General features: G+C 55.0%; 1 protein-coding gene across 4 annotated transcripts in view; it reads left to right on the top strand.

Annotated features, from left to right (window-relative positions):
* The window catches only part of ZNF385C (zinc finger protein 385C), a 74,851-nt gene that overhangs the window by 16,459 nt on the left and 37,750 nt on the right, over window positions 1–20,642 (top strand). For 2 of the 4 annotated variants that reach the window (XM_072028809.1, XM_038168672.2), the window contains exon 2: window positions 7,776–8,015. In XM_072028809.1, the coding sequence (XP_071884910.1) occupies window positions 7,776–8,015 (240 nt within the window). Of the gene's footprint in view, window positions 1–1,285; window positions 1,660–7,775; window positions 8,016–20,642 lie in introns of those variants that run through there. The other 2 variants (XM_038168670.2, XM_038168671.2) reach the window with 2 other exon arrangements.

Genomic DNA, 20,642 nt, shown 5'->3' with positions numbered 1-20,642 from the left:
CCGGTCACAAGAAACCTGAAGGATTTTGTGATCTTGAAAGTCCCGTGCCAGGAATTCCTCGGCCAGGAGAGCAGCAGCCGGGCGGGATGATGAATCGCTCCCTCCTCAATCTTTCCTCTCCTGCTGCTCTCTTACGCTGTGCTAACAGTTACAGCTAAACCCCTGGGGGCAAAGTGTCAGGCTCTCAGTGTGCGTTTGCTTCTGTTTTTTTCTCTGCTGATGGAGGCACAGGGTGGGTCACCTCCGTGATCTGCAGCAAGCACGGGCAAGCCCCGCGGTCCCCTGCCCGTAACCAGTCAAGGTGCTCATTCACAAGAGCCATGTGCTCACTGGACATGGAGAGCAAGTCATTTGTTTTAAAAAAATAATCATCCACTCGTGCTTTCCCTGCCCTACTGCTGCTGCATCTGGTACCTCGTTACCCCGCTGATCATCCCTTTTTGTCCCTGGTGATGCTGATTATCCAGCTTGCTGCAGACGCAGAGCACAAAGCTTCAGGATTGCAGGACCCTTGGGTAGGAGGTCAGATGTATTCTTAGTGCTTTGTTTCCTGGGGCTGCTGGGTGCTTCTGCGATGCTGCTGCAGTCCAGCCGCGCTGTGTCCTGCCCGGTGTCCCCTCGGTTCGGGCTGTGACTGTCCTCGTTTGCGATGCGCTGACTCAGGGAACGCGCCGAGTTAATGATGCTGATGTGCAAACGAGAGGACGGGCACCATGGTGTCCTCTGCGTGCTGCTGGTGCTGTGGGAGGTCCTGCTGCCCTTCAGAGTGTGGGAATGGGGCAGAGGCTGTCTGGGGGTGGGAGGCAGCCTGGGTACCCTGGGTGTGAGGGGGGGGCTCAGACCGCAGTGTGAGGGTGGTCAGTGGGGGAGCCCCCACCTGCTCCGCTCCCTGTGCCAGCAGCCAGCCCTGGGCTCAAAGTAATCCTCGCTTTGAGGAGCGATGGTTTATGTGCTGATCCCAAAACGTGCCTCGCCCCAGCATTAGCAGAACATATGCTGGGGCTGTGGGGAGGGCGGGGGGGGGGGTTGGCTTTACTGGTGTTATGAAATGCCGAGCACGAGGCGGGCACGGAGAGGGCTCTCTGAAATCTGTGGTCTGCCCTCAGCTGCTCAATCTTAGCCCAGGACACCAGAGCATCTCCTGCTGTCCCTGCAGCCCTGCGGGGACATCTCCATCCTCCCAGCAGGCAGGGCCCCGTGTCCCTAGGGCTGGCTGCCCTCGTACCCATCCTCCCGAGCCTGGCACCTCTCTGTTGAAGCCACCCGGGGCATTTTCTAGGTCTGACCTTCGAGGAAGCTTCCCCATCTCTTCATTCACGAGCAGAGCCGATGTCAGGTTGCCCTCCCCCTGCTCTTGGCTCAAGGTAACTCCTACAGTCACAGCAGGCGCCAACTGGCAGGAGGCTCCCCCGTGTGACGCCCGGGGCTTCAGCAAAAACTCGCTGAGAAGCAAGCACCGAGCGCCCAATATTCACCCGGGCCCTGGGGTGCGGAGGCTGCTGATGAGGGCTGATTTAGTGGCCATTGAACCGCGCTCGAAGTGCTCCTTGAAACCTGAGCCAGGAGTCGGAGGCTCTGCTGGCGGCGTAGGGGCGGCTGCGCTGCCCGGGCACACGGCAGAGGCTGGACTGCAGGCGGCCGAGCTCCAGCTTCGTCCAGGTAAGAGCTGGTGCCACTGGGGCAGGACAGCAGGGATCGCTGCCTTGCCCTGGGCTTTGAAGGAGCAGCTGTGGGAGTCCCTCGGTGCTGCTGGCAAAAGCTGCACCGGGAGCGGAGAGGTTGCAGGGGACTGCGGGGCTCCAAGCCTGATCCCACCGCTGGCGATTTCATGCACTCAAACCTATTTTAATGGGGGCGTGCTCCGAGCTGTAAGGATGATTTTAAGTAGAAAAGCAGAAATGAGATGGAGTGATTCAGCCCTGCTGGGGTTAGGGTGTTTTTCTGGCTATTCTGCAGTTCTTGGCAAATGCGAGCAGGGCCATTGCAGCAAGGCAGCTGCTTGGGGTGGCGGGATAGCTGGGTTCTGTGGCAGCTGCTGGTGGTGACTTTCATGCTAATTGTTCTATTTCTGTTGCTTTTATTCAATATTCCATGCCCTCATGAACAGATAAAGAAAGCAGATTCAATGTTATGAAATCACGTGAGCTCAAACAAGATTACTGTTTGTTTGTTTTTTTTTTTTTTTTAAGTTTCTTACTCTTAGCAAATTCACTCAAATTTCAGGTTGAAATTGCCCTGGTTTGGCACTGCCAGATGGGACAGGTATTGAGAGCAGCGATGTTGCTGTGCCCCAGATCCGTGGCAGATGCATTTTCACTGGGGTTGAGGGTTGAGGTTCTGGCCCTGTGTGGGGTCGGTTGTGTTTAGGGATGCGGTAAGTGCAGGAAGGAGCCCGAAGTGCAGGAAGGTTGGGGGGTGCTTGGGTGCTGGATGGGGCCCCTGGGGATAAACCTGGGCAGGTAATTGGGTTTCATTAACACAAATTTCTGCCCAGGCTGTGTTTTCTGCTGGGGACAGCTTGGTGAGACCAGTCCTCGCCCACTCAGAGTATCAGAGCAGGGACAAAGGGCCAAATACCCATTGAATCCCTGCTCTTGTCAGTATTTCAGCCAGGCCTAAATATTCAGTACCTTACCTCAACCCATGTAGTTATTTTTCTGCATGCAAGGCCCATTTTGTGTGCTGAAACCCAGCTATTTTGGAGGTTTTAGGGGGTCCCAGCGCAAGGGGTGGGTGGTGCAGCTGGGCTCCAGCTCCTCACCCGCAGGCTGGGGGTGCGTAAATGTGTCAGCGCCCTGCGGGTGCCTCCTGGCACTGCCTTGGATTCCCCTGCTCCTGCCTGCTGGGGGACGGGGGCTGCTCTTTAACTGCCGTGTGTTAGCACAGACCCTGCTTTACAGATTTTTGGGTGGGAATTGCTGTTTTTGGATGAGTTTGGTTCCTGTTTGGGAGCACGTCCCAGCGCGGGGCTGCTTCAAAACCTGGCACTGGCTGTGCAGATCCTCAGACTGCGTCCCCAAAGAGGGACAACCGAGGTTGCAACCCCCAGCTGAGGGTGCAAGGATGGGAGATTTTCCTGGGGGAATCGATGGCAGCAGCCAGCACAACGGGGCGCAGAGGATGAGGGATGTAACGCTGCCTGCTCCAGCCGTTCATTTCCATACATTTCACCCATCATTAAATCCCAAATCAGTACATCAGGGCTTGGCTTGCTCTGAGGTGTGGTGGCAGCTTGCTGGGAGCGGGGTCACGGAGCAGGGTGATTTAACCCCCGGCTGTCACATGCAGGAAGATCAAGGTGTTGGGAACTGGTTTGTAAATTAGGCTTGGTGGTAGGTGAATGCCCAGAGCTGAGATTGGGGTGACAGAAGTGCCCTGCACATCTTTAACCCTGGGTTATTTGGTTATTTTTGCTGGGTGAGGGGAGGGTGAGCCCTCCAAGCTGCCCCAGTCACTGGGGGCACTCATTGATGCTTTCTGCTTAGAGCCCTGGGTGAGCTTGGGGATGCTTAAAAACCTTCTGCTCCTTGGCAGCTGGGTGATGTGAGCATCCTAAGGACAGGGCAAAGCCAGCCCCAAGGTGTTCAGCTGCGGGTCCCCAAGGGGCTGAAATGAATTTGGGTTGTGGCATCAGTGTAACTGGTGCCAGGGATGCAGCGTCCCTGGAGCAGCACCAGCTGCGCCCTGCCCCGATGCAAACACTTCTGGGCTCACTTTTGGGTACTGAAATCATTGCTGGTGGGACCGGGAGCTGTGTGGGGCTGAACTGGGTGGTCAGCAGCTGAAAAATGTCTGGGGTGTGTGGAATTGCATGTCCCAGCCAGGCACAGCTTTGCTCTGTCACTTCCCTTCCACCTGCAGCGATGCCCTTTGGAAGGGAGGCGAGTCCTGCGCTGCCCGTAAAACAGCACTTATTTGGGGCATTTAGTGCGTGGATTTTAAATCCTACCCAACGTTTGTCACCGCTTTACAGCCTTCTGCAGCCTGTGTTTATGGTGTTATTAAAAAAGAGGAAGAGACCTGGGGTTATGGACTATGATACAGGAGCATAAAACTGACCTTAAGATAAAAAACCGGCTGCGAGGAGTTTTCTGCTGGGGCTGGAGGGACGAGGTGGGATCGCTGTGACTCACGGGGGGTGAGGGGGCTGTTGTCCCTGAATCAATTTTTTTTTTTTTGCATCACAAACAATAAAATTGGAAAAATAAAATATTTTTTTTATTGGGGGGGGGGAAACTTCACAGAGCTGGGAGCATGGGGAGCTGCCAGCTCAGATGGTGGCTGGGTGCGCATGGGATGCTCAGGGTTTGGAGGAATGAGGGTTTGGTGGGGCTGGGGGCTTGCTGTGCCCCTCAGGAGTGCAGAATCAGCCTGGAAACCTCTCACGGAGGGGAGGAGAAGCCTTTTGAGGCAGCACCCGCTGCTGCGGTGACACCCAAGCCGCTCTGACCTTCTTTGATTTCAGGGAGATTTGGACATCTGTCAGGGAGCGTTTCGCACCCGTCAGGAGCCCCCTCTCCCTGCATGGAGGCTCCAAGCACAGGGCAGTAAAATGCAGGCAGGAGGAAGCATCCCAACCTCTAGAGGTCTTGGTGATGCTGGTGGCCGTGGGATCATTCTGCTCCCCGTGGGCAGTTTAAAGCTGGGCAGAGGTGGGCGAGTGACAGCTTGGTTCCTGGGGAGCCCTGCCTCCATCAGGAGGCCCCCCCCAAAAAGATGAAGCCACTTCTGGTCCTCCTGGGAGAGGCTGGAAGTGCTGCCCCAGCAGCCCTGTAGGGTTGGGGTGGTGGATTTGGGGTGTGGGGACCCTGGGTTTGGCTCAGAGCCCCTCTGGGGTTGCTTTCATAGGAGGGAAACTGAGGCATGGTGGCTCAATCGTCACCGTGCCTCAGTTTCCTTCCTATGAAAGCGACCCCTTCTCATGCGGGGCCACCACGGGAACAAAAACCCAGGCAGGATGGAGGCATCGTGAGGGTTGGGGTGGCTGTGGGGGGGTTATCAGCACCCCAGCCCCACGGTAGGGCTCTGCAGGGGGGTGCTGGGTGCCTCCAGAGCACCCGCGACACTGTGCTGACAAGGAGAAATCCTCCCCAAAGGAGCTGTCAGTCACTGGGACCGGTTCCCCTGCACACACACATGGGGCTGGCAAGCCCCCGGCTGCCAAATTTCAGGTCCTGACACCTGAGAAGCAGAAGAGGCCCCGAAGGCCCAGGAGAAATTAAGTGAATGAGACGGGCGCGCAGGCGATTAGGGCAGGGCTTTTAAATACTGCAACGGGAGCCGACCCGGGGAGCCTCAGCCTAATCAGAGCAGCAGCAGCTCCTTTTTATAAGACGGGGGGTATTTGGGGGATACTTTGTCCATATAACATTCCAATTTTAGCTGTGAATCCCTGGGTGTGATTGCATTATAAATACCCAGGGAGGGCAACGCGCCAAGAGCACCCGAGGACCTGCCCCTGCCCCCGGGTGTCCCGCTGTGTCCCCAAGTCCCTGTTTCATGTTCCTGGTGCTGATCATCTCCCAGACCTGCTCCGCGGCTGCTCTTTTGGTGGAGTTCTCTTGTCAGGGCCATCCCCAGGGTCCCCATGGGGTTCCCTGCCCCTCCAGGTGCTGTTGACGGCTGTGGGTTTTGGGGAGCATCCATAAATGAGGTGGTTTGGTTGGATGGGGCTGCTCTGCTCCAAGGAGGCTCAGCTTGGCCCCGAGTCCTGGAGGCTTCATTTAAAAGCATCAAGTGTTTTTTTTTTTTTAATACATTAAGTTGTTTTTAATATTATTCCTGTCTTCTTGAGCCTTTCAGGGCTGGACCATGTTTTTTTTTTTCTTTTGTTTTTTTTTTTTTTTCCACTCATCTCAAAAGCAGGGGGTTGTATATTTTCTTTTCATTGCAAGGTGACGTTGGAGCTTCAGGAAAAATCCCAAGGGCTTGGGAGAAAATCCAGAGTTCCCAGGTCCCAGGCAGCTGAACAGGGACCTCAGGCACCCAGATTCTTCTGCCAAGAGCTAGATTTCCTTGCTTTCAATGTAAAGCTCCTTTTACGCTCCGCTTAGCGTATTTTTAGCTGGTGAAGCAGGAGTTTAAGGAATTATTGGTGACGTTTTTGGCCAATCGTGGTGTAATTTAGGTGGATCAGGACTTTGGGTCGTGACTGGTCTGTGCTGCTGCCCTAAGCAGAGCTGGAGCACGCTGCCAGGGTCCTGGTCCAGCTTTGCACCCAAACCTGTGTCCGAGAAGCTCACCCGAGGTGACCCGAGCCCCTGCAGCAGGGTTGTGGGGTTTGGGGCTCGGTTCCAGGCTGTGCACGTAGAAGATGGGTGGCAGGATGGGGGGGCGCAGCCACACATCAATGGGAGGCATGGTGAGCTGCTCTCATTCCATCACAGCAGCTCCCAGCCCCTCCTCGTGCTGCCTCTCTCCCTTTGCTCGTTTTTATATCATTTTTGACCATATCAGAGGTGAAAAAAAGGCAGAGCGGCTGCGCCATCGTGGGGCTGCTGGCAGGAGCTGCATTGCCCGGACCGCCCGGCTCAGCTCCGGGTCCGCACCCTGGGTTTTTTTTTACCCAGCGTCGGGGTTTGGTTGCTTGAATTGCTCTTGTCTGGTCTTAATGCAGCGAAATCTGCTTGGTGCATTCGCTTTCCTCCACGGCTGGGTGGCTGTGCCAGGTGGCTGTGCCAAAATTGCGTGCTCAGCATGAGAGGGGGACTTCAGGGCCACCTGGGCTCTCTGCTGAGCTCCAAGGAGCTGCTTGGTACTGGGGCAGGGATGCTCCTTGGAGCGCTGAAATCCTCTCGGAGAAGAAAAAGCAAAATTTAGGAAGCTTTAAGCCACTGGGAGGAAGCTTTTCGGGCTGGTGCCACACCAAGCCATGGTGCTGGCCGCAGCATTTCAGGCTGCCCATCGCGTGGACCGAAGCCTCTGCTCCTCACCTCTAATCCCCGAGGGGTGCACAGGTCTCCTGCTGGCTGCTTCCCACGGGTGCCAGGCATGTTGAGACCCTGGGGTCTGTCTCATGGACCCTGAGCACCCCTGTCCCTGCTCGTGGCCCCCCGGGGTGGCTCGGTGCTGGCGCAGCGTGCCCGCCTGTGCTTGTAAGGGGCAGCTGCCCGCTCCCAGGCGGTAACAGGATCGCAGGGCTCGGGTGACCTTCGCGCCTCCTCCAGGCTCCGTGCTGGGTGTCCCAGTGGTTCCTGCTCCAGGGTCATGCCCCTGGAGCAACAGGGGGCCGTGGGGACTGTCCCCAGCTGACCCCTGGGGCCGTGGGTAGCTCTTCCCTGCGTGCAGCTGGGGCTTGAGCTGCTGATGCTAATCCACCCCATGTGCCGGGGACAGGCACCTGCTTCATGTGGGTGAGAAAATGCTCGAGCGGACGGTGCCTGTGGCTGAGACGGGCTGGGGGACACCAGCGCACGGCTCCCTCCAGCTGGATTTCTTGCCTGCATTGGGTTGGTTTCATCGCAGCTCTGTCTAAGGATAACCTACAGCGCTGCTTGGGAGCGAACAAGAAAGGTCTTAGCTGGCGTGAGGAGCTTCTGCTGGTGCTAGAAATTCAGAAGAAGTCCCTGCCCCAACACGTTCCTCCTAGGAACGCTGCTCCTTGTCATCCTGCCCAATGCAATTCCTTATAGAGATGCAAACACTTCTTCCAGCTTGGGATTTGGGCAGCCTGGGCACCACGCAGGAGTGGGACCTGCGCTGGGTTTTCCCCACCTCACCTGGCCCATCTTGTGGTCCGTCTGTCCTGACGGCGGCTCTGTCCTTCCCCCCCGCAGGCATGAAGCGACCCCTGAGCCCATCCCACAGCCCTGAGAACGGTTTGCGGCTGGTGGAGCCGGCCAGCGGCCAGCCCGAGCAGCGCCTGAAGCGGGAGAAGAAGCAGCAGTCCTTCACGCTCTGCGAGGTCTGCAACATCCAGCTCAACTCGGCTGCGCAGGCGCAGATCCACTACAACGGCAAGTCCCACCAGAAGCGCCTCAAGCAGCTCAACAAGGGGAAGATGCCGGCGGCCCAAGGTAGGAGCTCGGATCGGCGTTGCCCGAAGGCTGCCCTTGCTTTGGGACAGCTGCTCCCGTGGGTTCGGAGTGGCAGACCCGTGGGATGTTCCCGTGGGATGTTTGGGAATGTGGTGCTGTGGCCTTTGACTGTCACTTGCTGGTGTCCCTGAGCTCCGGGGGCTTCCTGGCTCTGCTGTCACCGCCGGTCCTTGAGTGGTTTTGTGGCATTTGGGTCTGAGAACCCACGGTGGCTGTGCTGGATGGACAGATAGGCGTGGGTCCTGTCCACGTGCTGCTTGCTGGTGCCCTGTGTCAACAGGAGCATCTTCTTGGGTTTTCTAGGATGAATTTCATGCGCAAGGCTGGAGTGGTTGGTGCATTCTGGATTCCTGGTGGCTTCCTAGTGGGTTGGTGATGTGATGGGCACCTTTGGGGCACCTGGTTTCAAGGTACCAACTTGTTCCTGCAGCCCCCTGCTGTGCACTTCTCCTGTAACTGTGCCAGGTTTGGCTGCCATTTGCTCAAAAAGCTGTTAAGATTTTGGTGCTGAGGGTTAAGAGTGGATTTCTCAGCTCTGATGTGATGTGATGCCCATAGCAAACAGTTCTGTTCTGGTTTGGGGCGGGGGGTCGCTGGTGCAGCCCCAGGTAAGGCTGCGTGGGGATGGCTCCCATGTGTGTGCACAGGGGAGCTCACTGGCACGAGTCCCCCCCAGTTTCTCTCTTTGGGTAGTGGAGCTCCCGTTTGTCACTTAGATATTATAAACTAATGGCTTGCAGGAGTGGAGTCCAAGTCCAACACCTTCCCTGCGGACAGGCTCGGCACCCACTCGGTGTCGGCAACTTTGAGGTGCAGAGCTGCATGTTACGAGCTGTCTCCCCGGGGAAGGAGCATCTCTTCTGGTGGCTGGACAAACCTCCTCTTAAAGAAAAATAAAATAATCCCCATCACACTGAACCCAACTGGCTAAGCCTCTGTTTTCCTGCCTGCTTTTTTCCCCCAAAACTTTGGTGACGGATGTTTTCTTAAAGCTGTTTGAATTTATTTCCCTAGGATAAAAAAGGGATGCACAAAAAGGGACCGGTGACGCTGCTGGGGCAGCCGTGGGGCTGCATGGTTGTGGCACAGGGACGTGGGCAGGTGCTGTGCCGCCGGGCTCAGCACATCTCGAGTGCAGGATAGGAGCTCGTGCAAGGATGAGGGCTCATTTGCCCTCTGTGCCATCTGTTGGCATTTACCTGACCTGGTCTCACTACAGCTGATTGTTGCAGATTTTTTTTCCCTGCATAAAAGCAGCAAAACGTGCCAATAAATATCACCCTGCAGTAAAGATGGATGGAATCTGAGGAGTTGCATGTATTAAGCCAAAGGAAGTTGTCCTTGAGGCCAAACGAAGCCGGGGCTGGTCCAGCTGTGCCAAGAGCCTGGGGCAGGGCTGGTGCATCCCGGAGCCCCCATCACCATTTGGGGGCAGGTGGCACAGCCCGCTCGGGTGACTGTCTTCCTTTCCTTACACACTAATTACAGGTCGGATTAATGAGCTGGGGTCTCTTCAGAAGCTAATTGGTGCCTTTACATGGAGTGAGGGTATGAGAGTGCAGCAGGAGGTTGAGAGAATGGGGAAAGGGCTCCTGTAAAATCCTGTCCCGTGGCTGAACCTTGCGCCCTGCGTCTCTGCTGTGGTTCTGCTGCTCGTGTGGGGTCATCCCTCAATATCCCTCAAGGAGCTGCTGCTCCGAAGAGCAGTAAGCACTTGGGAGTCCAGCCCGATTTTCCTGCCAGGAAGCGGTTGTTTAATAACACTCAAGGTGTTGGCAAATAAACATGCAATGCTTCTGCAAACAAACCTGCAGACAGCGGGTTTCAGGGTAAAAGTTGCTGGCGGATGGGACAAGGAGGATGCTCGGCCCCAAAAAAACATGGGAGGTGTGAGGGGTCCTGGCTGTGGGGGGGACTCTGTTCTTGGCAGACCCCAAGGGAACAGCCCGTGGAAATACTTGCTCCTGCTCTTGCTAAAGACCACGCAGGCCAGAGCCATAAATTCCTGGCGTGGCAGCTGTCATCTGTATGCCAAGCCCTGCTCTCCCCAGTGGTAGTTTTGTTTGAGCAAGGCCCGGGATATGCAAAGGAGCTGCTCTGTTTATCATCGTTCACTGACAGATGGAAATACGGCCTGCTATTTTAATGGGAACAGGGCTCATAAATTCCAGCCTGCAGCTTCCAGATTCTCCCCCCCGGACCTGATTGTGGCCTCGATGGGTGGCTGCCCATTGATGCGCTTCCCACCGAGCCAAAGAATCTCGGCGTGTGCTTTTCGTGGGCCTGCATCCTCCCTGACCTCCTGCATAGCCTTGGCCTTGGCTCCGGCAGCAGTCGCAGCCCTCCGGGGCTTTGCTGTGCTGTCAGCCTCGTGTGCGCTTCCCTTTGGCGTTCAAGAAGTCTGCTTTTTGCTCGTGCAGGGAGGTGCAGACAGCATCTGCTCCTTGTGCCGCCCTGTCCCCACCGGGCTTTGCCACGGTGCAGCCTGCTCATCCGGAGCTGACCTTCTCCCCCGCGCTGTTGTTTCAAAATGTCACTTCCAGCTCTGTCACCGGCAACCTTTCCCAGCCTCCTGAAGCGTGAGCCCACGAGGGCACGTGGCTGCGAATGACAAATTGGGGCTGGGACCCGGCTGATGCGATGCCTGCGTCCCCTCTGTCACTCACCAGCACCGTGGGTGCTTGGTGCCACCCTGCCCTGTGTCATCCCCACTGGGAAAGGGACCCATCCCCAAAATCCAGCTCTTTTTCTGCCTTGCACCAGTGAGGACAAGAGCTGGAAATCCCCCCCCTCTGCATACACTTCACCAGGCTGTATCAAGGGCTCGGAGTATGTTTGCAGCTGGGGGTTTTCTTGGGTTAACCCCTGTGTTGGGGGGGTCCTACCCAGGTCCATCGCCCTCCTTGGAGCCCTCCAGCAGCGCCTCTGGGTGCCAGCAGACGTTGCCCTGTCCTGGCACTGAGCTGCTGCCCGTGGAGAGGGCAAGCTGCCGGTGTCAGAGCCGGAGCAGCACCGGGAGGAGAAGGGGTGGTCATTAAAGGCTTTGGATTAAATGATATAATTGAGTTAGACAAAGGCAGAATATTCCTCTGAGCTGGAATCTCCGTCTCGCACTGACATCTACAGCTACATCAAAGGCGGCTCTTACAGACACTGAGATCTTCCCCGCTCCCCCTCCGGCTTCTGTGATCAGTGATTTCTGCAAAGGCTGTAATCGCTGGCAGCTCAGGGAGCAAAGCTGGGGAGGAGCTTAGCTGGCAAACAGATGCAATAATCAGTATCATTACAATTTATTAGCTCTATGCTAGGAAGACCCCCAGCTTAAAAACAAATTATTGTTCATTAGGCATTTTCTTGCAAAGCAAATCGCGGTCTGTTGTCTCGTGTTGAATGGCTGCGCAGGCAGCAATTAGATCCTGGGTGTCCACAGATGAAGGGTGTTTTCATGTTGCAGATGCCAGTTCAAATCCAACTGGGTCGAGAGTGATTTAATTACTGCCTGGGATTTTCGAGGGTGTCCAAGTTAGCTCGGTTTGCTCATACTGTTCCTGCGCTCCCCAAAATGGGAGCCAGAGCTCATCGGTCTGGGTGTCGTGTAAGCAAAACGTGCATTTTTCCACCCAAATGGCTGAAACCAGATGAAAGATGTGCCTTTGTGGCAGTGCTGGGCTGTTCTCCTGAGCCCAGCACTGGGGCTGGGTGGGCAGGGTTAGGCCAAAACACTGGGAGCTGGCTGTGCCCTGGTGCCAATCCATGCCACGAGCTCTTCCCATGTACCCAAAGCGGGGGCTGCCCGGTGCCTTCCCCACCTGGAGCTTCTTTTGGAGCTCCCTTGGGTGCCTTTTTCCCCCAGCTTCAGCAGCGCAGCACTGAGAGAAGTTCCTTATGAAGCAAAAGGATTCAGGTTTCCCCAATTAGCTGCTGCCACGTCTGTCCGTGCGCGTTTGCAGAGCAGGGAGCTTGGAGATGTGCAGGGAAATCGCTCTGACAGCCGCAGCATCGCCCTGGCTCTGCAGCAGGGGGGAAGGCTGTCGGGATGAGGGGGGGACATGGAGCCCGTGGAGGGGTCAGGGTCATCTTGGGGGGGCAGATTCAGTGTTGCACGATGTGGTGCTAGGCGAATCCCTGGATTTTGGAAGGTGCAGGCAGGTTCTGTGTGCTGGCGAGAAGCCTCCTCCTGCAAAAGGCTCCGTGGAGACCCAGGACTGCAGGTCACGGTGCACGGGGGCTGGTTTATCCAGCCCAGAGCCATTCTGGCACAACGTCACACTGCAGGGAAAAAAAAAATAAAAACAGGGTCAAGGGGGTGCTGTGCCTTTGAGCGAAGGGTGGCGTGGCTGCCTGTCACTTAAGTTTTTGCTGGTGTGAAGCAAGCTGGGCTGTGCCAGCAAATGAAGGGTCCCCGCAGCTCTTGCACTGAATGAATAGGATGTGTTTATAGCCCTGCTTTTTTTGCAGGACTGGGATAATCCTGTCGGTAGACGGGCCCTGAAAACCATCCCAAACTCCATCTGGAAAAGCAGTCCCCTGGCATGGCAAGCAGCGCGAGGGGGGAGCTCGGGGGGTCTGACCTTGAGCAGGCAGGCTGCTGTTGCTGCCATCCTGCTCTGGCACCCAAAATCTCCAAAGGTCAGCTGCAGGGAGCATTTTCTCCCCGCCTTCTCCCTGCTATTGGATCTCTTCAGCTGTTAATTACCAAGAAAATGGGTGCCAACCTAGCGTGTCTTTTTTTATTTTGTTATGCGTCGAATCCCTTAATTGCCTTTATTAAACAGGGCGACTCTGTGCTGCTTTGCCTGCAATACAACCTAACGTATTGATTTAAACAATGCACAAACGTGCGGGATTAGAGCCTAATTGGGAACGAAGCCTTGAAGCTTTGCTTCATTTGCTGCTCGGAGTGTGTTTTTAAGAGCTATAAGATGAGCTGACCAGACCTTGGGCATGGTGCTGGGTGAAGTGGGATGAAGATCCAGCTCCCAAAGTGATGTACCCGTGTGGGCAAGGGCATGGCATTTCTCAGGAACCCTTTGGAGATGGGTTTGGGTATAAAGGGATAAGGACTGATGGCAGCAAGAAGTTTTTACCTCCCTGCCTGCACTGTTGCTCCCTTCCTCGGCAGCACCACGTGCAAGGACATCGTGCAACGAGGGCAGCATCAGGGGACAGGCTTTGTGGGGAGGTACCCAGCTTCCCTGGCCAGGTTGTTTTCGTTTTTGCTGGGAGAATCCACCCGTGGGTTGGCAGCTGCACCAGCGATGCTGCAGAGGGTACGAGCAGCCTCTCCGTCTTTCTCCTGAATTCCTGCAGTCATTTTACTGCTTCCCCGCTTTGGGGACTTTTTGGAGAAATTTGGCAGGGAAAACAAAGGGTACAGCTGGCCCCTGAGACTCGCTCGCTCGCCTGGCACGGCCGAGTGGGCCTGTGATTATAACGTCAGCTGACGGGATTAGCTACAGATAGCAGGGCGAAAGGAACAGTCGGGAGCAGCGGGGAAAGGCGAGCGCTCCCCGTTGGTGTTCCTCCTCCAGCTCGGGCTCGCTGCACCACCTCTGCAGTGCTGGTGGTGGGAGGGCTCTCCTGCTTTTACCCCCAAGCCTCTTTGTATTGATATTTATTTAATCTCCTTCCAAACTTTTTTTTTTTCCTCTGGGTGCCTTAGAGGATTTTAGGCGGTGGTGCCGGGTGGCACCCAAGGCGGGCTCTGCTCGCAGCAGCGTGGCTGGAGGCTGCTTTCTGTGCTCCTACCCTCCAAACCCAGGCTTTAATCAGGCTTCTCCTTCCTTCTCCCTAAATAACAACCCTTCTTAGCCACGTTAACAGCCGTATTCACTCCTGGAAACACTTGCAACATGCCCATGGGAAGTGGGACCCATTCCCCGTCCCCAGAAGGTGCAGGGTGCTGGGAGCTGAGCGTGGATTCACGCGGGGCATCAGCATCACCCAAACATCACAACAGCAGCAGCCCCGGGTGCCCACCCTGTGCCTTAAAGGGTCTTTAATATTCAGCTCTGACAGCTGCTGTGTCTGCCGGCGTGCCCGATCGATGGTTTCGTGGCAAAACAGTAGCAGGGTTCATGTTTTTAAGCTTCTGTAAATTCAGTGAAGGGCAAACATACGGAGCCCTGCTCAGCTGGCCTCGGCTGCTCCCTTCAGCTGCGTGCAAAGATGACTAAAAATAGCTTTTCAGATCAGATTGGAATAACCTGGGATCTCTGCGAGGGGAAAATCTCATGCTTTTTTTGCATCTTGGAGATGCTTGCTGGGATCAAAGGTCACTTGAAGATGCGAGGTATTGTAGTTGTGCGTTTTCCTTTTGTCTGCTTGCTTTCCAATTTCTGCCCTCCTGCTGGGGCTGTTCCTTGGGATTCTTGGTGACACCAAACTCTGCTTGGGTCCAGGGCTGCGCAAGGAGCTGGTGAGGGCACAGAGGTGCTGCCAGAGCTTGGAGGATGAGCTCTGTCCTGTTCCACGGTCTCGTTATCAGAAAAAGCCATTTCACGCAGGGGCAGCCCCCGTTGTATTGGGGTAGGGGGCAAATGATGTCCTACAAGTGCTCTGGGGATGTCTGCTCTAGGAAAGGTGCAATAGGGCTGCAGCAGGAGGCCCTACAACTCCAAGCCCTCCTTTTAGCATGGCTCGCCTCGTGCTGGCTATCTAGGGAAAACCGTACCCTTAAATCCTTGGAAAATACCCCATTAGCTCTCCCCTGCTCTGAAAAGCCCTGCCATTCAGCTTATTGGGGATTAATAACTGCCTCCTAATTAATCTCTGGTTTTATTGAGTCAAACTTCAAATACAAAATGAATTGATTAGCTGTTAACTTCTGCTGGAAGGATTTTCTAGCCGCAGCGCTCACCACACTGGGGCGTGCCCCTCGCTCTGCACGCTCATTTCCGATCAGAGGCTGCACGGATTTATTTTTTTCCCCAAACGACACGTTTATTTTTTTTTCCCTAAAGAAAAAGCTTCTTAAAATTTAAACCCTCGGCCAAAAAAAAAAAAAAAAAGACGCAGAGAAAGCTACCAGGCTCTGCTTATGCAAGCGCAGCCGCGAGCGGGCTGTCGCATGGTGCTCGGGAGCGGGGAGGAGGTTGGAGACCCCCCAGCAACGGGGGCACGAGGAGGGCTGGGGCAGCTGCTCCAGCTGCCCCCGAGGGAGGCTTTTGCCTTAAAAAGAGACCAAAGCGGCTGGATGCGTGCGTGACTTGGGGATGAGTCGCAACCCCGAAGATGATAAACTAAGATAAAGGCTCGAGGATTACATTAAGATGCATTCTCCATGACTCACAGCCCAAATTCCTACCTGACGTAAATATTTAGGCGAGCTCTCCTTGCTGGGGGCTGCTGGGTCAGTGTGGGAGGGCTGGCAGCCTCCTGTGCAGCGTAGGTTTGTGACCGGGGGGCACAGCAGGGTCTTTGGGATGCTGAGGGAGGCAGCAGCACTCCTGTCCCCACGGGGCTCCAGTGGGATGAGCTGGCAGAGGAGGTTTAGCAGGGATGGGTATAGAGGATGCCACTGGTGATTTTTTTTTTTTCTCAAAAAGTCAGGAGGAAATTGCCTCGCATTATTTTTAAGCGCTCTATTTTGCGGGCCGGTTGTCCTTAATCTTGGATTTTGCTGTAATTTTCTTCCTTTTGGTTCGCTATTGAATTGCGACAATGGCGATTTATGGCCACTTAGCTCTCAGGGATGTGTCACGCGTGGTCTTAATTAGAAGTGGATTAAGAGCAGCGGGGAGCAGGCAGTCACGGAGCACTTCAGCTCCCCGTGCAGCATCAGCTCAGCAGATTTGGGAGAGGGAAGCCAGGGATTTATTTTAAGTGGGGAAAATGGTAACTGCACAGCAAAGCACGAGCATGTTGCAGCCAGCACGGGGGTCCTGAGGGATGTGCAAGTCCCAAAGGGCAGCAGCAGGGGGGTGATGCAGTCCCGGGGGTGCCTTGTCTGGGGTCCCAGGGAACAGAGCTGGGAGCTTGGCACTTCCCATCCGGAGCTTCTCTCTGCCCCGTCTCGATGCGTGTGCACACGCGTGTCAGGCTCCGGGAGAAAAGAGTGGAGAAAGCACACATCAAAAATAATACTAATAAAACCTAAAAATAGGGAAGGGGGAGATAGGTAGGATGGAGCTGGATCAGTGCGAGCGGAGATTTGTGGGTAGTGTAAAGCTGTCAGGGTGATTTAGGGCTGGCTGGTTAAACTGTTTTATGTTCCCAGACAGTAAGTCGTAAGCAATATAAAATTTTCTATGAAGAGATGATCTCCCCTCGTCACGCTGGATGTCATCTTTCCCAGGGTGATCTCTCCTTCCTCTAACAGGCTGTATCGCAGCGTGTTTATGCAGGGAAAAAAAAAAAAAAACAGATTCTGGTGAACTGAAGAAATCGTGACAGCCGAGCCCCCGAGGGGCTTCTGTGCCCTCGCGGTGGGGACCTGGCCCCGGTCACTGCATTTCGGCTGGCACGGGCTGCAAGGTCGGGCACTGGTGCTGCAGCCTGGGGTTGCTCAGAGGATGCTCCAAATTTTGCTAAGGACTGATCATTTTAGAGCGCCTTCCTTAAGGTTTATGGTCAGTGCTTAAGGATCAATCGTTTTGGAGCTGTTCTCAACTTGATCATTGCTGATCGGTGCCGTGGTGATGGTGACCACCGTTGGCTCCATTGCTTGGAGCACGAGGGTGTCTTAATTAAAGCTGATAGCCCCCGTGATAATTGTGGTGCCCGTGCATGGCTAGGATGGCTGTTGGATTGACTGTGCTCAGCTCTGAGCATCAGCACACGAGAACTGCACGGTGCATGGCCCTATGAGCCTTGCACTGACCTCATCCCAGTGCCTCGGATGTAATTAGTGTTAGAGCAAGACTTCTGCTTAATTGGGCTGGCTGTCTGCACCTGCAATTAGGAAGACTTTCCTTGGAAGGAAACCTACAAAGAATAGTTCTGTTTCCTTCATTGCTGCCGTGTCACCAGGAGCAGCATCTTGAGGTCCTGGGATGTGGTTGAAGACCTGAAAAAGGGGTTTTAGGAAGGATGTGCTTTTGTTTAACACCACTCATGGCTGTGGAAAGTCTGAGGTTTTTCTCCTCTGTTCCCAACCCCGGGCTCTCTGCAGGAGCCGTCCCAGTGGTCATCCTGCAGCGGGGTTGGGGGCTCCCTCCCACCCTCCTAAATCAAAGGGAAAATATGACACAGTCTCTGAAATGCTCAAAAGGTGCAATTTCCATCTCTTCTCCTAGTAATTAAATGGCTTTAGGTGATCCGTTTCTCCACCTATTTGCAGCCCTGTTTGGGATGCCTTTGTCATCAGGCAACTCCCTTTGAAAGGGGTGATTAATGGTGATGGGGACCAAATCCTGCAGCTCTGAGCAAGGCATCTCCTGTTTTCAAGTCATTGCTTGTCCCCTGGGGCTCTGTGCGGGCATCCAGCCCTGTCCCCTGTGAGGGTGACAATGGACTGAGCCCCTATTTAATGTCACCAGACCTGGGACGTGGTGCTTCTGCTTCCCATGGTGACACCTGGGCAGCAGCTCTTGTGGCTCTTACAGGATGAGAATTTTGAGAATGCTTAACTTCAAGCTGCTTTTTTTTTTTTTTTTTTTTTTTTTTTCTGGAGGTGGATCAGTGCTAAAACGAAGGGCAAACAATGCTTTAATGCCTTGCTCTGCTACAAAAAAAGGCCCTTAATTGAGTGTTTCCATCACTGAGATTTCTCCCAGGAGCTGGAATTAATGAAAGGGCAATATTGTTCTCCGCTCCCGAAACAGCGAGATTAAAGCAAGAGGAAAGAAAAGCCTAGGTGTTTGTTGGGAGCCCAGATAACATGATGAGACCAGACCTTGCCTCCACAAGGAAAATTGGGGTTAACCTTTGGCATTGTGGTAAAGCCTCCGGTGCCCTGCGCTGCCCCTCGCCTTCTCCTTGCACGTGAATGGCATCGCTTGGCTCCCTGCTCCACCTTGCTCTTCTCACCCAAGTAAACACAGAAATCTCCAGGAAGAATTCATTAAAATGAAATTAGTTCATTAAAGGATCAAGGGAAGTTGTTTCAAAAATAAATAAATAAACCCAGGCACTTTTGGCCAGCAGCAAACCCCATCCCCTTTGTGTGAGAACCCCCCCAGGGGGAAGGCAGCCCTTAAAATCTGTTATCTTAATCCCGAGCGGGGGGCCAGGAGCACGGAAGGTCAGCGCCTGCCTTCCTGCCCTTGCCAGCATCAACCCCAGGCGCTTGTTCCACGCCTGAGCCGTTCTGCTTATGGCGGGGCTCAAATTTCAGAGCAGGAAGAAAACCGATACACGTCCTCCAGGTGTATCAGTCCTGATCCTATCTGGCGTCTTTCACCCCCAAATTATACCCTAAATCCTTGGAGAACAAAGCCAGCCAGAAAGGCTCAAGGAAGCCCCGTCAGTCCCGGGGGGAAGCTTCCTGCTGGTTTTTATCCCTCTGTCTCCTTTCTCATTTATTTACGTGCTTTTTGCCAAATCCAGGCGTTATTTGCCAGGCTCCTTTTGGAGGCTAAAAATTGGTGAGAGGCCATCCCGGCTGTGTCTTGGCTGGGGAGAATTTTAACACTGGCCTCAGTAGGTTTCAGAATGACCTCTCCCTTCTGGTTCTTGGTGCCCATCCTCGCAAGGAGCCCAGTGAAACCGGTGACATGGGGACACCTGTGCCCAAACTGGGCCAGACTGGTTAATGGGTGGGATGCATACTGGTGGTAGTGAGCAGCAGGAGTGCGGGGGTGTGCGTGGTGCTGGCTGTGGCTGCAGTGGAGGTGCTGGGAGGAGAGAAGTGGAAGAGCAGCTCTTTAATTTCACTTTTTTTAATTATTTTTTTTTTCCTGTTTCCTGAGCCCCCTCCTTCTCCCTCTGCGTCGCTGCTCGCCTGGGCTTCGGGCGCAGCTTGAGCAGACTTGCTGGAGCAAGCCAGGCACTGCAGAGCTGCTGGGGGTTGTTTGGGCATCCTCCTTTTGGGATTCGCCTCCCCTGGGATGAGCCCTGCTGGGGAGGGAGCGGCGGCCGTGCCGGGGCAGGCTGCGACGTGCAGCCCCTCGCTTCCCCCCCATCTGCGCCCGGCCCCTTCTGCCCCCCAGCTCCTCGGCTCTCCCCGTTCCTGGAAGCTCTGCAGAGGGTTGCTGCAGCCCCCGTGGCTTTGCAAAGAAACATCTGCTTCTGTCGCCGCTTCCTTCTCCTAATGCTCTGCCATTAGGGCCCTGAATTTTGTTAACAACCCGTGTCAGAAAATGGTACCCGCGGGGTGCGCGCAGCACCTGGCATGTTTGATGCCCAACGGCGTTGACTTTTTATTTAGCATCCTGCACTCATTGCCGAGCCTGTTGTTCCAGGCCCTCGGGCAGCCCCTTCCCAAAGAGGATGTTTTGGGTAGAAGTGGCCCCAGGCTTTGCTCCCTTGGGTGCTGTCACTGGGTGAAGCAGGCCCGGGACCTGGTGGGAGGATTCGTGCAGCATCCCCGAGCAAATATAGCAAGCTATTCCCCGGCCGGACCCGCGGCTGTGGTGCGGGGGGAATTCCAGCCATCAGCTGCAGCTGGGCAGGGGAGGGCAGGAGGCGTTAATAGCGGTGGTCTGTAATCAGTACCTGCAATTAGCATCTTCTCCAGCTGGCCACAAAGGCCCGGCCAGAAAACGCTGCACCCGTCCCACGCTGCGCTCTCTCTCTCCCGCCCCTTCATTTCACGCTTGCTTGGCTGTGGCAATGCCAGCCAATGTGGCAGGAAAATCAAATGTGGCGCCAGCCAGGGCAGGAAAATCATTTATTGGTGAAACTGGGCAAAATGCCTGACGCTGGAGGAGCCGGGCCTTGCAGGAGCAGGGGGAGATGCCCTAAATTTGCCTGGGGTCATTGGGTGTCAGCCCCGTCCTCGCGGTCTTTACACCTCCGCGTTCCCTTCTGCTTAATGCTCGCTCGCGGTAACGCCAAACTGCTGCTGACATTAAGCAAATTAATATCAGGTTTAAATAGCCTGCTGGGAGCTGGCAACAGGCGGGCCGGACCCAGCTGTCAATTCCAGATTAGCGAGTGCCCGGCTAAACTTACTGCTAACGACCCTGAAAGCAATACCCTGCGCCCAGCACGGCCGCACGCTGCCACGGGGCACCAAAATGTGCGAATCTACCCCAAAAGTGCCCTGTCTGGCTGCAGCTCCTCCGGGTTTTGGTGGTTTGCTGTTTGTCTCGGTTCTCTTTCTGCTCGTACCTGAAGGAGACAGTCTTCTGCCCTCTCCTTTGAATTGTCTGCTTGAGGAAAGTATTTAAATCCTCCCTGTTCTTCCCTTCCTTTCATCCCCAGCCTGCACGGGGGTTGACAAGATTGTTTTTTCTTTTTTCTTTTTTTTTTTTTTTCACCTCATTTCACGAGCAGGTTCCTAATCAGTTCTCCCTTTAAAAGGCGCTGTGCAATCAGGTCGTGAAACTCTCCTACGGAGGCTGGGAGCTCAGCCTGAAAAGCAAAAAGCGTGGAGATGCCGGGGATGCTCGGTTCCCCCCGGCTTTGCACTGCAAACGAGGGGGAGGATGGCAAATCTCGGGGGGTCGCACAGAACCCCCCCGGCACAGGAGGCTGGGGAAGCCCCTGCCCCTCTCCCAGCAG

Source organism: Anas platyrhynchos, chromosome 28 (assembly GCF_047663525.1).
Source record: "Anas platyrhynchos isolate ZD024472 breed Pekin duck chromosome 28, IASCAAS_PekinDuck_T2T, whole genome shotgun sequence".
In the NCBI taxonomy this organism is placed as follows: domain Eukaryota; kingdom Metazoa; phylum Chordata; class Aves; order Anseriformes; family Anatidae; genus Anas; species Anas platyrhynchos.
The sequence above is the reverse complement of the archived record's forward strand: the minus strand, read 5'-3'. Positions and strand labels throughout refer to the sequence as shown.